The sequence below is a fragment of the Peromyscus maniculatus genome, chromosome 4 (assembly GCF_049852395.1).
Source record: "Peromyscus maniculatus bairdii isolate BWxNUB_F1_BW_parent chromosome 4, HU_Pman_BW_mat_3.1, whole genome shotgun sequence".
NCBI classification, from domain to species: domain Eukaryota; kingdom Metazoa; phylum Chordata; class Mammalia; order Rodentia; family Cricetidae; genus Peromyscus; species Peromyscus maniculatus.
In genome coordinates, this window is record NC_134855.1 from 158286715 (window position 1) to 158306306 (window position 19592).

The window sequence follows — 19592 nt, forward strand, 5'->3', positions numbered from 1 at the left end:
GTAAGAAATAAATGGGCTCACCCACAAGTTGTCCTCTGACCTCCACACACGGTCTAAATGTCTTAGTATGTAGGATTTAGTTACTAGAGGGAGTACAATCAATGCTTACAACTTGAAAATATAAGAATGTGCCAGGTGGTGGCAGCACACACCTTTAATCCCAGCACCTGGGAGGCAGAGGCAGGCGGATCTCTGTGAGTTTGAAGCCAGCCTGGTCTACAAAGTGAGTTCCAGAACAGTCAGGACTACACAGAGAAACTCTGCCTTGAAAAATCAAAAAAAAAAAAAAAAAAAGGAAGTGTAAGAATGAAGACGGTAAGGGAGAGATCAAAGAGTATCATTCTGGGGACAGCTGTGCAAGCTAGGTGATATCTGGCTGCTTAATAGAGTTCTTCCACCTTTGTTAGCATCTGCAAATTCTCACAAGGTTGGGGGACTGAATCCTAAATCCTATAGATGGAACTATGAAAGTTCCTCTGTCCTTTCAGTACCCAGGGTTAAGCAAAACTGCAGCTTCTGGCTTCCACTGCTCAGAGCACACTCCACAGATTTGCATCTGTAACAGAAACAAGGCACATGCAGCAGGGAAGACAAGAACACACAAGCTTGCTCAACAGGTGTTTATTAAGGCTTGTATTCTCCTAGAGGACAGGTATCCGATGTTGTCCACGACTCCGTACAGGCAGTAACAGCTCAAGGAAGTGACACGTTCTAAATACAAGTCTAAATAATACAGCTTAAATGGTAACGGAGAGGGTCTTTTGGAGTAAATAGTTTTAGAAGGTATCTGCTCTCTAAGACAGTAAGGATCCTCTACAGTGGGCGCGTGCAGATTCAGTATGCGAGGGCGTCGGGCATGAGCACCACTTTCATGCTAACTCCAACTCCAGGTGGCAGTGAGCTCCTCCACGGCTCCTCATTCCACAAAACATGATAGCAAATTCGTTTTCTAAAGAATTTTTTGTTTTTGCTTTTTTTTTTCACCCATTCAACAGGAAAAAAAAATTAGACACACAGTGAAATTTACAGTTGGCAGCAGCATCCATCACACTGCCTGTACTATCAGATCCTACATTTAAAGCTTAGCGTTACTGGTATAAAAACTTAAGACAGCATCAGGATTCTCAAGTGAAGAAAGAGGACGACTAAAAATGATCGTTGAACAACTAAGAATGTCACAATGCTGAACCAGACTTAAAACACCTTCTAGTTCCTTGCCACACAGCCCCAACCTCATGCAGTGGCAGATGGTGGCAAGGAGAGCGCTCTGTGTGGGCACTGAACTATGGACAGCTTCTCCAATGACAGCTGTGGTCACACTTGAAAACTAAAAGTTATCTGTCTAGTAGGAAACTCAAAAGGGCAGGTTAGCATTCTGATGGATACCACAGATAATAAAATGGCAAGCCACTTCAGTACTGTGAGGAGACGTCAACAGCACATGCTGAATGGGCTCTTTGTTTACTGTAAAGCAGTAGAGGGCAAGAAATATGAAATATCCTATAGGGATATTAAATGACTGGATATAAGAGTAAGAACATAATTTCTGCCAAAATAAAAATATCTTTGGGATGTATTAGGTGCTTTGTTTTTGAAGAATATTTATATTTTGCATTAGGTCAATCTGACTGATAAGCTGACAAACAAAATACTCCTTTATTAGTGAGTTCTACAATATTATAATACATAGAAAAATACAAATGAATGCAGATCCATCTGGCAAAAATGAACTATAAAGACAAAGATGCAACAATCAACCCCGCACGAGGACGACACTGGAGCTGACTCGGAGACAGCACCAAGCATACAGCTTTAAAACTCTGTTTTCAAAGTCAACCATTAACCAAAAACAAAATGGTTTGTCCTTATTGTTTGTTTCGATTCTGCCTTTCCTGCAAAAAGAAGAGAAGAGGTTAGCTCATGATTTGCAGGTAAAGGCACACAAAGGTGAGGCCTGAGGCCACTTCATGGGTTGCAGCCAAAGATGGGGATGTGTGTTTGTTTGGTAATCCCTATGGACCTGGTTCTGAACTACCAAGGAGCCTGGTCCCACAGACCAGGGCAGGGGTCACCATTTATATTCAAGCACCACACACTGTCCTATCCTCTCTCAAGAAGGCCCTCTGCACAGAAGGCATGAGGTTGTGTCTAATCATGTGTCCCCTAGCCACTCACCTCATGCCTCCCCTCCCCCAACCCAGCCAGCTCTCCCTCATGTGCCAATTATGTTACTAAAGAAACATAGAAGAACTATGTAAAGCATCTGCACTCAAGGGGAGGACTAGCGTGCACAGAGCACTCCAGCATGCCTGCTACACAGGAATAGTTTTCTTAAATTTTCTCTCATTTTAAAAAACCAATGACTCAGAGAACATCAAAGTCTATGCAACAGGCTAAAAGTAAGCTCCAAGTTAGGGCTAAGTAGAAGGGCAGGAAGACAAGCTAGATCCATCTAGTTAAAGCCCTTTGCACCAACCAGCTCAAGTTCCCTCTGGCCTCCAGCAGTAGTGACCAAATCAGGGCATAACTCCTCAACTGGGCTAACCCCCTACTTCTACAGCCAGCTCCCCACCCCCAGCATGCATGACACATTAATCTGAGACTTACATACAACTCTTTCCTGCTGTTTGCCTGCCTGGTTTCTGATCAGTGGGTTTAGAAGCCACCTTGTCTTTCCTAACAATGCAGCATCTAAATTCAGCCCATGACAAAGAGTGTCTCCGATGCAAGGAGCATGCACTACACCCACACACCAAGCACCATGTTCTGTCCTAACCCTTCTAAGACCCTCTGTAAAGCAGTCGTGTTGCCTGCCTCTCTGCCGGCCTGCCTCTCTGCCCGCCTCTGTCTCTCTCTCTCTCTCTCTCTCTCTCTCTCTCTCTCACTCACACACACACACACACACACACACACACACACACACACACACACACACACACACACTCACACACCCCATTCCCATTCTCCCTCATGTGCCACCACTGTCATTCATGTTACTGGAGAAAGAGCATAAATACTACACCTAGAGGTTAAAGGTTGGGTTCCTAGTACGGTCATCCTAGGTGCGTACTAAGAGAAAGCTGCTAGCAAAGTACCCACAGTTTGCTCAGTTTGAATTTTGTTTGTTTTGAGACAGGGTTTCACGTATCTAAGGCTGACCTTGAACTACTCCTGATCCTCCTGCCCAAACCTCCTAAGCATTGGAATCACAGGTATGTCACCGCACCTAACTACTCTCAAGAGTATGAGAGTAACAGCGATACTTTTCTTTGGGGCTAAGCTGAACTAAATATATGCCAGGCACAGAGATGACTACTAACCAAAGTCCAAAGTGAGGCCTTGCCACTGTGAGTGTTCCTCTCACACCTATGTGTGGTTCTAATCTCAAGGAAGTGGCAAAGCACCTAGATCAATGAGTAGGTGGATTACTACTAAAAATTTGTAACCTTCTACCATGAAGTGTAAAGAGGAAAATTCTCTTCAAGCAGAAGCCTGTCTCCCCTGAATGCAATGGCTGCTAGTAAAGCATCTGGAGGAGGGAGACAATGTCTTGCTCCTTCAGCCCTACCAATGGCTACAAAGTCTGCCACCAGCTCTTTAAAGAAGTAACATTACTCATAAACTTTATTGAGAGGGGAGTGAGGCATTGCTGAAAGAGGAAGTACAGGTCATCCTTAGAGGCCCAGAAAACATGCTTGAGTATGCTCCTTAAATTCTCTACCCAGTCTCCAAAGTCAAAGGCTGATCCGCTGAATGTGTATGTGACATATCCCTGAGGCCTGTCAGACTAGGGTCAGAATATTGTAGATATTTCCAACCAGTAGATATTATGCAGAACACTCAACTGTCACTATTTTATATATCCTAAGAAAAGCCTGTTTATAGATTAAACAAAACTGTATAGGGATGGCAAGGTGGCTCAGCAGGCTAGGACACGTGCTGCTAAGCTTGACAACCTGGATTTGATCCCCAGGACCCACACGACAAAAGGAACGAACCAAACCCCATTATTTTACACACACAAATAAATGTGTAAAACGTAGTAGGTAAAAATAAATTTAAATTAAAAAAAAAAAAAAAAAAGGTATCTGTGACCCTATCTCAAAAACAAAACAACAGAGACCCTGTGTGTGTGTGTGGGGGGGGGCACCCAAGTTATTAGAACCAAGGCCAGCCTGGTCTACAAAGTGAGTTCCAGAACAGCCAGAACTACACAAAGAAACCATGTCTCGAAAAATGAAAGAGAGAAAGAGAACTCTGAAAGGAAAACTGAAATTGTTAGCTATGTTTTGCTTTCTAAACACCAGATGTTACTTAAAAGTGGTAAGGTCTAACTGTTAATGATGAATATAAGATGGTCTGTCCTCAGGTAAGGAGAACCTGGGGGCGGGGAGGGGAGGGGAGGGCAGGGGGTGTGTCTCCAGGGGCCTCAAGCATTTTGCAGGCACATTTTAGCCCAGAGGAAGGAGAAGCTCTTCACTCTATCCATCCCACTTCACTTTTTTTTTTTTTTTTTTTTGAGACAGGGAACTCACACAGAGATCCATCTACCTCTGCCTCCTGAGTGCTAGGATTACAGGTGTGTGCCACCATGCCCAGCTTCCCACTTCATTCTTAAGATGAGATGGCATTCCTCAGCAGCCCAGACTCAATCCCAAGACACCTGAGATTCCAACTCCTAGATAAACCAATAGCCCAGCCTCTTGGGAGGGAAAATGGAGTACCTGATAGGCAGCTGGCATAAGGCACAGCAAAAGTATGAATCATCTAAGGACTGTCCCACAACTGGGTAAAGAGATCCTTGAAATTCCGCTAGAATAATTTTTCAATAATCAGACTATTCATTTGTCTTCTTCAATAACAAAATTTAACATTCAACTCCATGGATAAAAAGCTTTGTGGCTGGGCCATCACAGTTTGGGTAAGAGTCACCAGTCCTCCCTAAGATGCTCTTCAGGATGAACTCTAGTATACTTCAAAAGGTATAAGGACCACCAGGGATCCTGACCAAATGCCAATAGCTTGTAATCCCTGCAGGTCACTCAAAAGGCTTATTACAAGACCACAGAGTTAACCAGAGATCTGACAGACACTGCTGTCTAAGAACCAAGTTTATAATTTAACTTTTAAGATGGTAGAATTAGGGGGCTGGAGAGATGGCTCAGTGGTTAAGAGCACTGACTCCTCTTCCAGGAGACAGGTTCAATTGCCAGCACCCACATGGCAGCTAACAACTGTCTGTAACTCCAAGATCTGACACCCTCCCATAGACATACATGCAGGCAAAACACCAATGCAAATAAAATAAAGATGAATTAAAAAAAAGAAAGAAAGAAAATAGTATAAGATGGTAGAATTAGGGGCTAACACTGCTTTTGCCAAGGACTGCGTTTGGTTCCCAGCACCCACATCAGGAAGTTCACAACCACCTCTTAACTCTAGTTCCAGGAGATCTGACACCCTTGCCTCACTTCTGCAAGCACCTGCACACGTGTGATGCATGTAAACTCATGAAGGCATACATATAAAAACTTAACAAAATTCAGGTGTACAGTTAAAAAAAAAAGATATTAGAATTTTTAAGACACAACCAGATGAGGGGCAGAATTTCATCCCTAAGCTTAGCACCAATCTCTAAGATCTACTACATTTTTTTTAAAGAACTGATTTTTCTTTTGTTTTTTGAAATTTATTTCTATGTGTATGAGTATTTTGCCTCAAATACTCGTACCAGACCACATGAGTACAGTCCCCTCAGAGGCCATTAGAGGGTGTCAGATCCCATAGGACAGGAGTCCCAGTTGTTAGCTGTCATGAGTGCTGAGAACTAAACCCAGGTGGTCTGGAATAGTAGCCTATACTCTTAATCGCTGAACCATCTCTCTAGCCCCACCCAGTGCATTTTAATGGAACTCTAAAGATTCAGTAAAGGAAAACTGAGTATAAACACATGTGTACACAAATAGCTAGCTACTACATAAAAGGACCTAAGTTTCACTCACTATTCCTGTTTTAATGCAGGAAGATGCTGCACTAACAATACTGTGCTAAGACAGTGGTTCCAGATGGTCTGATGTACAGATATCCCAGGGATCTTTGGTTTCTTCTGTTGTTGTTTTTAAATTTATTTACTTTTGTGTGTGTGTGTGCTCGCGCATTGGTGTTTTGCCATGGGTGTCAAGTCCCCTGGAACTGGAGCTACAGACAGTTGTGAGCTGCCACATGGGTACTGGGAATTGAACCTGGGTCCTCTGGAAGAACAGTCAGGGCTCTTAACCACTGAGCCATCTCCCCAGCCCCCTGGCATCTCTGGTTGGTTTGTGTGTGTGTGTATAATGATGCTAGCAGAACAAAGTCACTAACAACCCATTTCTAAGAACGTATGTTACTGTTAAGGAATGCCTGTTATTTTATACCTAAAAAGCTAAACCTATATAATTTCAGTTATGGAAATAAATGTTATCCCTTCCTTAATGCTTTATCACTACTTGGGATGAGGGTTAACTTAATGGTACTATCAGCAGTATTACCACCTGGCCTTCTCTACACTATGCTCAAAATATTTACTTATTTATTCACACAAGCAAGTCATCTAACTCAGAAAACAGAAAGACTGGAAGACAATCCAATGATTACCCGCCCATGCTGACTGACATTTCATAAAAGAAAGAATCTCAGGATGAATGCTCTTGGGTAATAAAAGCTTCATAATACATATTGAAACCGTTTGTCTCATTTCTGAAAACCATTTCTGTTCTGAAGAGCAAATGGCCTCACATCAGTTAGGACCATTCCCAGCTAAATGGACCTAGCCATATAACCATAATCATTAACTATAAAACATCTGGATCCCAAGTCTGCTTCCCCCCATTCTTAGTACTTAAATGATGTGGGTTTAAGTTTCCCCAAACTGCAGGCCTTTTGAGTTCCTTATAAGGAAGACAGAAAATGACCTTTAGGCCCAGAGCTTCTAACTGCTACATGCAGTGTTCAAACATGAATGCTTGGGCAGGTGGGACATTAAGGCACAGCAATGCCTACTACATGGGCAGTCTCCTTGGCCTCCCTGGCACCACATGAACACCAATTTCTAAGAGTGCTTGACTGGACAGAAGCTAGAAAGAACCAAGATCATGTTCAGAAGTAGCTTCCCTGCATTTTGTTCTTAAGTATGTACACAGTGGTTCAGATTACGATGTCTCATAACAGGAAAGTGACAGATTTTTATCGACATCTACTCAAACATCATACCACTGGTTCTTCCCAGTGATGTGATAGCTAAGTTAAGAGGTGACATTTGTACTGTCTCAGACTACTCTGACTAAGGCTAGCTGGGAACATATCACTGGACCATCAATAGACTGCTCACTACACTCCAGCTTGCTGTGCAGGTCACCTGGCATGCAGACACCTGCTTAACAGGTGCCTAAGGACAACTTACCTTGCGCACCACCTCCTCTTCCTCTTGGCGCTTCTCATAATGAGAAAAGTCGTCAAAAATGGAGGTTGTGTGCTTATAGGAAGCAATAATTTTCAGCACTTGTTTTGCTTTTTCTAAGGGTACCTCCTGTGTATCACGGGAGTTTGTGACAGGTTTGTTGTCATTATTCTCAAGTCTGATGTGCCGCAGTTGGTTATTGGGTACATCCTTGACAAAAATCCACTTCACATCAAACTTCCCCTTCCATTTGTCCTGGGACCAGACTCCAGCACTGGTGCCGTAGTCCACAGGGGACTTCATCTCTGCTACCCCACAGAAATGTCCACTCCCATTGACACTGAAGAGCAGGTAAACAGGCCCCTTGCTGCTCATGGAGCGGAAGGCGCCATCCAGGCGCTTGTTGCCATGTTCAGTGCTACACCAGATGGAGTACTTGATGGAGCGGTGGATGTCGTCCTCAGAATAGCTCTTGATGATGAATACCCGCCCACTCTTAAGATTCCAGTCGAACTCTTTAGGGTTATAGCTGTGGGCAGCTTTCAGTTTCTCCAGGACAGGGTGGGATTCTACACTTGGGGCAGAAGTAGGCTGGGCATTTCCAACAGAGTTACTGTCATTGTTAGCCACTCCACTCTGCCCAAATGCTGCATTTCTATTTCGAGGAGCCACCCAGCGGGGTTGAAGTGGCTGCTGAGGGCTCTGATACTGTGGCTGGACCAAGGGTGGGGGCTGAACAGGGAGAGGCTGAGCTACCTGCTGGGGCTGTGGGGCAGCCTGGGGGGATGGTGTTTGCTGGGGGGCCGAGGTCTTTGGAACAGGGCCCTTGTTATCCCAAGTACCAATGTCCATGTTATGCTTTATAGGTGGAGGCGGCAACGCACCCCCCACTATTGGCCCACTCTTTGTTTTCATCTTAGGCTGCGGTTTTGCAGGCTTGCTGGCAATGGCTGCCCATGAAGTTGGTTTTGAAACTGGCATGTTTACATTTGTCCCACCATTGCCAGAAAGGACACCAGTCAGTGCCACACTGTTGACAACTGAACCCACTGTCTTAACTGCAGAGGTGGTAACATCCCCAATCTTCAGGCCAACCATGCCCTGCTCCAGACTGTTCATCCCAGGGGCCTTGTTGAGGGTATCACTGTGAAAACCTGTCTGCCCATCAACAACTGTGCCACCAAGGGAGCTTGGTGGGTAGGTGTAACTGCTCCCATAGGCTGAGCTCTGAGTCTGCTGCCCCTGAGAACCACTTGTCCCCCATGCTGAGAATGCAGGGTTTTCAGGGAAAAAATTAAATCTGTGCTGGTAAATGTTGTTCCCCAGACCCCCAGGCTGCCCAAAAACAGCATCATGCATGAAGTGATGGTCTCCATTACTAAGTTGTCCATAGGTAGTGAGATATGGGATGGGAGGGTCCCCTGCAGTGGACCATGGTGCCTCACTGAGGGAGTAAGGAAATCCAATGGATGGTGGATAGTAGCTGGACAGGTAAGGATCACTCATCGAGGGGTAACTGTTACTCTGTAAAAACAAAATAGGTGGTAAGTTAGATTCCTGTCATACAGTCTGTTATGCCAACCACCTCATACATAGACAGAGCAGAAATAAGCCTAATATAGCACAGGATTATTTTTTCCTAAAAGAAAGCTATGGTTACCAATGTCAAAACAAAAGTCAGACCCAGAAAATTTGGTAACAAATGCAACCCAAGCTGTTGCCTCAAAATATAAAGAGCCTCGCTGGGTAGTGGTGGCCCATGCCTCTAATCCCCGTTCTCAGGAGGCAGAAGCAGGCAGATCTCTGAGTTTGAGGACAGCCAGGGCTACAGAGAAACCCTGTCTCAAAAATCAAAATATAAAAATATAAAGCCTCTTTTGTATTTGAATTCAGGTGAAATGACCTGAACTCAGGTGATATGACCCAGCCAGTCCTTTTGCTTTCACCATCAGAGGAATCCAACCCAGGCCTGCAGCAGTAATGTTTATAAATGAACACTGATAACAGAGTAAAACATGAGGACAGTGCACTGAGATGGCTCCAACAGTCAATTAGGACCAGCAGGCTCCAGCTCACTGGCCCTACTGACACACCCGGGCATTGGTATTCAAGGTCACTCTTCAAGACCCTTTTCTATACAACATTCCTGATAGCTACCCCAGCTGGGGTTTTCTAAGGGTCTGTTCTTCACTTTTCATGGTTTCCTAGGCACACTCATGGGTGCTCAGAGGAGAACACGATGCTACCTGGCTGGTTCCAACACCTTTGCCAATATCAAGTCCTTGGAGTTTAAGAACCCTGCTATGAGTCTTCCTAAGCCCTAACTCTATCTGCAGAAGGAGCTTCTGAGAGTGGCTTTAAGGGATAGGTTACAGGGCAGAATGATATGAGAGAGGAAGGAATGCTTCACCATCTTGACCTAGTTGCCTTTCTACAACTCTAAGGAGTTACAGAGGCTGCAGGTGTAGACTTGGGAGTTGGCAGCTTTAGGATAACAAATGTCTTTGGAGACACTTAGCTAAGGTTTGGTCAAAATCAGGCCCTACCCACACATGGTCCACAGGCACCATAAAAGAGTTGCTTTAGGCTCAATTTCAGTTTTTACTTCAACCCTACTGACAGACCAGTTTCTATTACCTCCACTGTATTTCTTTTCAATCTCTGAAAGTGAAGTATCAGTGAGGTAAGTGAAGATATCTTCCTCAAGTGGCAACCTGTGCTCAGGTAGACATGTCTAGTGAAGTAAGAAAGTTCCACTTGGCACCACACCATTTCAGAACTATCACTTAACATGAAGTAACTATTTCCCTGTTAATGAAAACTTTTAGCAACTACAAACGGGTCATCATAAATGTTCTATAAACATAAAAAAAACTTGACTTCATCTTCTCTTGAAAGGATTTCAGTGATTCTGGTTCCTCCATTGCAACCTCCTATTGTGTGCCTCCTCCCAGCACTCTTCAAAAGAGTTTGAGCAGCAGGGACAGGAGGAAGAAATCAATGAGGTCTGGGTAGAAGAAGCCTTCCTCTATGAGGTAATCATACAGATTCCTTTCATGGATACAAAGGAAGACTGGCCCACCTCAGTAACCACTTTAATGAATGAGAAAGGCAAATAGAAGGGAAGATAGTGGTATGTCATTCTAACCCACTAGGCATCAAATCAACAGAGAAACAGCAATAAGGATTCAGAAAAGATGCTCGAGTCACTCTGACTTATACTTAAGCCTTATCTGAGACTGACACAATTTAGGATTATAATCCATCACATTCAGCATATCTCTCAAAGCCATCCAAAGAACAGACATAGCACACATGTCACAAACAGAGCTACGCAAACAGCCCACCACATACTCAACATCACACAAGAGGTGGCCCCCACTATTCCCCAGTCTGTACTGCTGAAATGCTCCTTGAATACAGTAGATTCACACACAACACGTTCCTAACATCGCACCCCAAATCCTAAAATTGTGCTTCTTTCAGATCCTTACACAAAGATCCTAGGTAACTTTCTTTGCAAAAAATCATCCCACCTCAAGACAAGGGTGTGATGATTCAACTAAAAATGTACATGTAGAAATACACATGTAGGACAGAGGCAGCGAGGCAGCAGAGAAGAGAAGCAGTCAGCAGCCCAGAAGGCACAGTCGTGGGAGACCTCATTGCTTGAGTTGTCAGATGGAGGATGGAATAAGCAATGATAAAATTAAACCCCACAGAAAAGGTAAAATCACAGATAAAAAGGCCATTGTTTACTAAGGTCTCCTGAAAAGTGCTGCAGGCATCCAGGAGGTTGCCCAAACACTGAGCCACACCCTCCCTCTCCCTTTGAATCAGTATCCTCACCTCTCCTAATTCTCTCTATCCTGAGAGGCCACAGGCACTGTGAAACTGTACTTTAGCCCAATCCCAGTTTTTATCACAACCCCACTGACAGACCTGTTCCTATTACATCTATCATATTTCCTTTCAATTTCTGAATGTGAAGCATCAGGCTACTTTGTGAAGCTATTTCAACCAGGCCATTTTATGCAGAGGAAACCTGTAGCTGCTGTTTCCACAACTCTGTAAGCCAGGCTGAATGCCAGCCAGTTCATGATATATACCTTTCCTGGGAAGGAAGTGGTTCCCATCAGTCTTTAGTATATGCTGCCTACTCTAGTCTAGATATGCAACAACTTACTTCAAATATACCCTGGAAATACACTGGGGCTGCTAGCGAAGCATGCAGAGTCTGTCCAAGTCCTCCACCTTCCTCTGTATGGCCAGGAACAAGTTTGGGTTTACATTCACTAGTAAATGCCCCAGGCAAGACAGTCTCTTCTGGCTTGGTGGCTCCACAGGGTAGTCTAAGCTACCAGTAAGAAGTGGTTTATCAGAGACACAGCTGAATAAGTTACACAAGCAAAACCAAAAGTTGTTTTTCACATATAAACACCTCTGAGTAAGAACACTTGGGTTCCCACAGCTCTTACCAGACTACTGGGTAGTGCCATATCTAAGACTTCTAATCAAAGCCTGGGTACAACAAACTATACAAGGGAGGCAAACACATCTTCCAGGCAAAGCCAGAGGTCACTGACAGATGACAATACAACTTGGTCTCTTCCTCCTGATAACTGGGAAAATTAGATAAACAAAATAGATATTCCAAAGAATTAAAGAGAATTTATTATGACCATGGCTGTTATCCCTAGGTTATTCGGAAACAGTAAAGTATAATAAAGCCATAAATCTGTTCTAGAATTAAGAACTTTAAAAAATAAAATTCCAAGTTTAATTACCTTAAATGAGAGGGATGGGGGATGGACACACACACACACACACACACACACACACACACACACACACACGACAACAACTCTGAATGAGTAGAACACTTCCTCTGCCCTTTTCCCAAGAAGGAAAGGATCCTGAGACCATCTGGGTGACTGACACTGGAAGGAGATGTAGAACAGCCTCTTCCAAGCCCAGCAGATCATCTCTGGAGCATGCTGAGACACATGTACTTCACTGAATCAAATCAATTATGTGACAGGAAAGCACTGAGGGCAAAGCTGAAAAGTGACCAAGTGACTAGGACTTCTGGGAACTGCTCTGTCAAGCAGCAGGACCATATTTGTTTCAGGAGATAACCACAGACAGAGGAAATTTTAGAGAAAAACCTGAACACTACACACTGACTCAGCTAGGCACTTTCTTCGTCTTTCTTCAAAGCTGATCCTGATCCTTCTGAGACTAAAATGCCAGTCCCTTATCTGGCTGATCAACATGCGGAGACAGCAGTTTCTGATAAGGAATTTCTTTATCTGTTTAAGCAATTTACTAAGGAGCAAGTAAAGACTCACTGCATCCTTTCACTGCCTCTCTGGGAAGCCGTAGTGGTAGCAAATCCCTCTTTACTGGGTACCACCACTGGACTTTTTAAGGGAATTTAACCACAAAAATCTAAGCCAGACACAGGCTTGATAGCCAGGCACATATGTGCTTAATCTTGAGCCTACCAGAACTGCCTAGACATGGCAGTAACCCAGGTATCAAGTTTCTCCCAGATCTTCACAAACAACAGAGGCTGCATATGCCCTAACAAGGCACAGCATTATTTAACTTTACTTCACTCTGGGCTGCAGGTGAAAAAAAAAAAAAAAAAAAAACCCACACACAAAAAAAGCCTGATTTTAAACAAAAAACTTGGTGACTGGGTAGGCTCAATTTTCAAGATAAGCTAAAAACTCCCAAGGCCAGCAGTTCCTCACAAATGAATACAGAGGTACAAATTTCAATGTGGCCACATGAAACAACATAAGTGACAGTGTCTATTCGGATTCTGAACCATCTTTGGGCACAAGGATGTACTACAGAAAGCAGGGAGGCAGATGGCATTTTGGTCCCAAATGAAGAAACAAGCAACATGAAAGACAAAAGACCCCTGAAGAATGACTAAAGGCTCCAGCTTCTCCAAACAGGTAAATGGCCATCATGCTGGTCCTCAGCTGTTTCATTCTTAAGGCTGAAAGCTTCCTGTGCTGCTGCTTCCTACCTACCTCTTAATAAAGTTGGGCATTTCTAGAAAATCTGCCATCAGGAGCACACATTTACTCTTAATGTGCTGGTTAAGTACTTTGCTAAAAGTACACATCTGAACATAGAGATACCAAAGAGCCACTTTAAAGCTATTCACTTGGGAGTGCTACCTTGAAGAATGTTCCTTTTCATGGCTTCCGCAAGAGAAGACTGCAATGCCACCCAACTGACAGCAGGGGGCGGAGGGAATCAACTCCACTTTTTAAATAAACCTCGAGTCCCAACTTTATAAAAACACATTTTAAATGTAGTAAAGCAACCCTAGTTCCTTGTTTTAGTTAATATTTGGTACATACCACTACTAAGAAAACCAGGAAATACGATATTCAAAAGAATAGGTTTGTTTAACTTCTTGTCCTTGCCATGGCCAACAGCCCATGACTAAAGCCAAGTCAGCTCTGCAACTCCATAGTGCCCAGATATTCAGGGGCAACAATATACAACCCTATAGGTTAAGGCTCCTTCAGACTCTTGGGCTTCTGACACGCTGAATGCGATGGGAAGGAAGATGGAGAAAAGTTGTAAAATGCTCTAAGATGATCTAGAAGGGGCAGATAAGGAGAAAATAAATAAAAAAAAGGGCAGGTAATCCATTTCCTTCCAGTACAAGGACCAGGCAAAATCTTGCTTTACTCTAAATATGCAGCATGCATTTAAAAGTAGCAGTCACTATGGTTAAACCTAAATTTCAAATTGGCTATGGTTTTTTGGTTTTTTGTTTTGAGACAGGTCTCACTATACAGTCCTGTCTGGCCTTGAACTCAAGAGATCCAACTAGCTCTACCTTTGAGTACAGGGTTTAAAAGTGTGTACCACCATGCCTAGCTTGCTGATGGCTTTTAACCAGGGCAATTCTATTGCCAGAAGACTTCTTGCAGACAATTTTTGTGGGAAACTAATTAGGGAATCTAGTGGGTGGAAGGGACGAGGGATAATAACTGGTGATCCTACAGTGCAGGGACCAGCCAAAACAATGCTTAGATTTTTGTGGTTAAATTCCCTTAAAAAGTCCAGTGGTGGTACCCAGTAAAGAGGGATTTGTTACCACTACGGCTCCCCAGAGAGGCAGTGAAAGGATGCAGTGGTCTTTACTTGCTCCTTAGTAAATTGCTTAAACAGATAAAGAAATTCCTCCAGATAAAGAAAGTCCTCCACCTTCCTCTGTATGGCCAGGAACAAGTTTGGGTTTACATTCACTAGTAAATGCCCCAGGCAAGACAGTCTCTTCTTAGTAGGTCAGGGGAAAGAGGACATGAAGGTGGAAGGGGCATGCTGGGGAAGTGTGAAACTTTTGATCAACATATACTGTATGTACATATGAAATATTCAAAGGATAAATACAAAAAATATTTTTTAATTGTCTGGGGCTAGAGAGATGGCTCAGAGGTTGAGACTTGCTGCTCAACTCTTCAAGACTGATCATTTTTAATACTTTCTAGCCTGCCTCTTTCCTGTTTAGGGTAGAAAAATAGAAATATGATAGTAAAGGTGTTACAAACAAAATTATTTAAAAAAAAAATACACTAATAAAATAAACTCACCGGATTGGACTGTCCAGAAAGGTAGGGCTCAAAGTCATTGTCATGAACTGTATCCTTCTGATGCAAAGAACCATTTTGTACTAGAACAAGAAGTTGCAAAATATTATCTTCAGGCTTTAAAAAAATTACTTTTTTTTTGTGACAGAGTTTCTCTGTGTAGCTTTAGCGCCTTTCCTGGAACTCACTCTGTAGCCCAGGCTGGCCTTGAACTTACAGAGATCTGCCTGGCTCTGCCTCCTGAGTGCTGTTATTAAAGGCATGTGCCACCACCGCCCGGCCAAAAAAATTACTTTTAAGCATGGGAACCTTAGTAAAGTCTATTTTCAAATTTTAGTAGATATGATCTTATTTCAAAATGGGCACACTCTTGAGAGCTGATGTTTACATGCCTTATGAGACTGGCATTGCACAACTTTCCATAAATTAAATTACATTTTTATAAAGATATAATCATAATTTGGTCAGGTCATTTTGTTGCAAATAAAATAAATGGCAAGAAACTTACAGCCAGACTTTTGATGCTCCGCCCTGACCCCAGAGGTAGGAACTGAACCCAGGGCTTCCAATATGCCTGCAAATGCTCTACCACTGCCCCCCCCCTCCCCCCAGCTAATGAAATCTACAGGGTCTCAGATCTATGCCAGGCAAACAGAGGGCACATGCTCTAAGAGCCCAGTTATGCATGGAGACCGGAAGAGGGCAGGATGCTCAGTTGGAAAGGGCTGTAACCCAAGCTCACTATCATCTGATTCTCCACTTACTTTCCACTGTTACAGTGCACAGCCAGTAAAGGAAAGGAAAGGAATGGTAAATAAAGTGCTGGGCCTTTTCCAACCTTAAAACACGATGAACCATATTTGGTTACACCCAAGTAACAACAACATACACTGGTTAAAAATTTAGTGTCACTTTGCAAGACTGAGTTTTGGGAGTTTATTACAAGCCAGAATATCACAGATGACAATAAACTTACAATGACTGTAACTTAGGGTGGAGGGCAGAGCCTACGAGGCCCACAGGCTAGCTGACTCTCCCCAAGAGCCATCCACTACCTAGCAACAGACGACCGTCTTTCAGCCCCCAACCTCTGAGAGGATGTCTTATCACCATTTCCTTCCCCACCAGGTAACTGTTATTGCAGAGTGAAGAGGGAAGGGCTTAACTACTCCGGGTACGCCTTTTTTTCTAGTCCCCCTCCAATCTGTCAAATATCCCGGAAATGGAAAGTTTCATCTCCTCCGAACTGGCGGAGGAAACTAAGTTTCCGATTCCAGGCAAGGTTGATGGACTTTCTCTTGTCCACACAGACTGACAAGCTGCCCCGTTTTCCTCCAAAGTCGACTTCCCGGAACTCTCCTCACCTTTATTATCTTGTCCTTTTGTTCTCTGCGTCGCCGCAGGTCAGGATATGCGGGTGGACACCACCCAGTCCGGGAAAGGAAACACACAAGTTACTATCCGCAGAATGTCCACAGAGGGCGATACGACCCCGGCCCGGCCTCCAGCTCTCCCATACTTTGACCACGGCCAGGCCCAGCGGGCCCCGACGTCGGAACCCATGACTCCGGCCCGGCCCGGTATCCAGGTCCTCGGCCCGGAGCCCCAAGCCCTGACCCGGCCTCTCGGTTCCCGGCCCGGACCCCGCACCCCCAGCCCAGCCTTCAGGTCCCCGGCGCGGCCCAGGCCACACAGCCTCTGTCCGCGAACTGGCCTCGTGACCGTAGTCCCGAGGCGCCCCTACCTGGGGGTCCACGCTGGTGGCCGACATGCTTCATGAAAAGCGCGGCGCGGGACCGGGGCGCCGCCGGCTCGGGCCTCCCGCGAGGCCGGGCCTGTCACGCCGCGCGCGGCCCCGGGCCCCGCCGCCAATTCTGCGGGCGCGGCCGGGCGCGGCGGCAGCTGTGGGCACGCGGGCCGGAACAGCGGGCGATAGCTGGAGGTAGCGGACAGGCTGAGGGGTAGCCAACTCGAATGGCGGCCGCGGCGGCGGGGACGAGGCTACGCGACGTCAGCGCGCGGGGCAGGCCGGGAGCGCCGTCGAGTCGCCACCATTGCGCCTGCGCGTCGTCGCTCCTCGCCCAGAATTTCGCGCTTGGGACTCAGTCTCGCGCTGAAGGGGCGGGGCGAGTCGGGGAGTCACGTGGGGCTCCTGGGGCGGTGCCTATTGAGGAGGAGGTGGGTGGCTGTGGCTAAGCTACACCTGTTCCAGTGGGGCTAGAGTTCTGTCTGTGTTGTGCAGGCTTCTTCCGCTGCCCTGCAACAATCTGGGCTTAAGAGGGGAGTGCCAGTATGTGACCAGTGTTCGCGTTAGATTCTGAACCCGATTCCATCACCCAAGAGGAAAAGACAAGGGGCCTTTGAGGAAGGCTAGACAGCCCCCTTTGGGCTCCAAATTCGTGGAGAAAACTCAGCTCATTTTTCACTCCTCAAAGAGTCCCCAACAAAACTCACCCCACTAGACATTCACTTTCAGGCAGGCTCCTTGGTTAGTGAACCTGTTTACCCCTCCCTCCCCCCCGCGCGAGCCCCAACACACACACACACACACACACACACACACACACACACTCCTCCCTGTTACACCCACAGCAGATATCACTTTCATCGAGGGCTGGAGCAATGGCTCAGTGGTTAAGACTACGTGCTGTTCTTACAAAGGACCCGGGATTGGTTTCCGACACCCACATGGTGGCTCACAATTAATTGCCTGTAACTCCAGTCCCAGGGATTGCAAAACTCTCTTTCTGGCATTGGATGTGCCATGATGCACTTGGTGCACATACGGACAAGCAGGCACACACACATATAAAATAAAACAAATCTGTCAAATGTAATTTTTAAACGATATATTAACTTTTATTTTCTGTGTATGTGTGTTTTGACTGCTTGTATGTAAATGCACCACGTGTGCCTGGTGCTCAGAGAGGCCAGAAGAGGATGCCAGATGCCCTGGAACTGGAGTTACAGATGGTTCTGACCCCCAAATTTGTGCTGAGAATTGAACCTGGATCCTCTAAAAGAGCAGCAAGTGATCTTAAGCCCTGAGCCATCTCTTCAGCCCCTTTAAAATATTTTTTAATTTTATGTTTATGAGTATTTTGCTTGCATGTATATATGTGCACTGTGTATGTGCCTGGTGCCTGTGGAGGTCAGAAAAGCTGTCTGATTGCTTGGAACTGGAGTAACAGGTAATTATGGACCATCATCTGAGTGCTGGGAACCAAACATTGGTCCTCAACAAGACCATTGCTAGGCACCAACATCAAGATGCACCTACCCATCCCTTCCAGGGAGTGTTTGGTCCCTGGCTTTGCTGGAGTAAATGTTCTAGCCTCTGATACATGTCATTAGTAGGAGGACACAAGAGAGAGGCACCTCTGGGTGAATCACTGGTTTGAGGGGCACACCTATTGGCCATTTTATAGATGCTAGATGTCCCCCAAGGAGGCCGTGTTGAAATCTCCAGCTAGGATAGCTGAAGGATAGGGTCCAGAGCCTATAAGTCCTGTATTCAAATGACACCTGGCTGGAACAAGCCTTTGCTGTGTGCTGGGTTTAGCTCACCCAAAAATTGCCCTGGGGGGCCAGCAGTGAAGACGCCTGTCCATGCAGACGACAGCCACAGCTGCTCAAATGCAGCAGCCCCCACCCCTTCGCTAGGAATGCCCTCTGGGAATGGACAACCTCCCTGCAGCAGACCTCCTTCTGAATACCCTGTCCTTCCATACTTTCTGGGGTGCCTAGTTTGTCTTCCAGGAAAACCACCTTGAGGCTCCTTCTGTCTTCTGCCGCTCAACAGCAACATTGAGAGGCTCCTATGACTCACAACTCCTCTCCCTAAATGTCCATTAGTCACTTATTGAAAGGCATTAGTTGATCACCTACTTCATGCCTGGGATATACAGAGTACTGGGGTGCCAGTGGTCCCTACCCTTGTAGCTTCCTGCGGAGGGAGGCTTACACAGTCTTGCTCAGCCTCACTGTACACTGACTACCCACCAGAAGTTCACAGGCATGGGGACAGAAAATGAGCCCAGTGCTTCAACCTAGACACAAAAAGGGTGGTTTAACCAAGTCACCATAAATCAGACCCATGATTTGGCAGGCAGCCAGGACAGGGAGGAATGAGAAAAGAAGTCTCTGGATTGGTCTCTAGAATGTCCTTTAACTAGAATCTAAGTGAGTGCGTGCTGACTGGCTCAGGGTGCTCTTGGAACAGCAGGAATCAGAACATAGACACTTACTTACCCAAGGTCAGCTCCCTATATCAGGGGCCACTCTTGCATCCATGGCTGAATGCAGGTGCTTGGGCTAGCATGTGGCAGATGCATCATGTAGCCCACCTCTCAAAAGCCAAGCAGCTCTGTGGTCCTGAACCAGAAAGCAAGCCTCCAAGAAGTTAGAGCAAATGCCAGGGCACAACCAGCCAATCTGAACTTCAACTGACTCATGAACCTTGGCCCCTGTCCAACCCTTGTCTCTTTTCCATCTACACAGTACCTAAAAACCCACAGCCTAACTTGGAC

General features: G+C 45.4%; 1 protein-coding gene across 2 annotated transcripts; it reads right to left on the bottom strand.

Annotated features, from left to right (window-relative positions):
* Nucleotides 1-606: 606 nt before the first annotated feature.
* On the bottom strand, nt 607-17075 carry Ythdf1 (YTH N6-methyladenosine RNA binding protein F1). Of its 2 annotated transcripts, XM_042276948.2 has the most exons (5): nt 16808-17075; nt 16428-16452; nt 15067-15146; nt 7442-8962; nt 607-1892 (listed from the first exon to the last, which is right to left on the bottom strand). In XM_042276948.2, exons 1-5 carry the CDS (start codon nt 16832-16834, stop codon nt 1866-1868), a joined length of 1680 nt encoding a protein of 559 aa, XP_042132882.1. In that variant the 5' UTR covers nt 16835-17075; the 3' UTR covers nt 607-1865. The 2 variants fall into 2 exon arrangements, with proteins under 2 accessions (XP_042132882.1, XP_076427489.1); XM_076571374.1 differs by lacking the exons at nt 15067-15146; nt 16428-16452; nt 16808-17075 and adding an exon at nt 11917-12137.
* Between the last annotated feature and the right edge of the window lie 2517 nt (nt 17076-19592).

Coding starts and splice junctions, on each gene's coding strand:
- Ythdf1 (XM_042276948.2), bottom strand. CDS start 16,834: ATGTCGGCCACCAGCGTGGACCCCCAG. Junction 15,147..16,427: donor AAAAGGACAAGATAATAAAG/GTGAGGAGAGTT, acceptor TTCTTGTTCTAG/TACAAAATGGTTCTTTGCAT. Junction 8,963..15,066: donor TTTCTGGACAGTCCAATCCG/GTGAGTTTATTT, acceptor TTGTTTTTACAG/AGTAACAGTTACCCCTCGAT.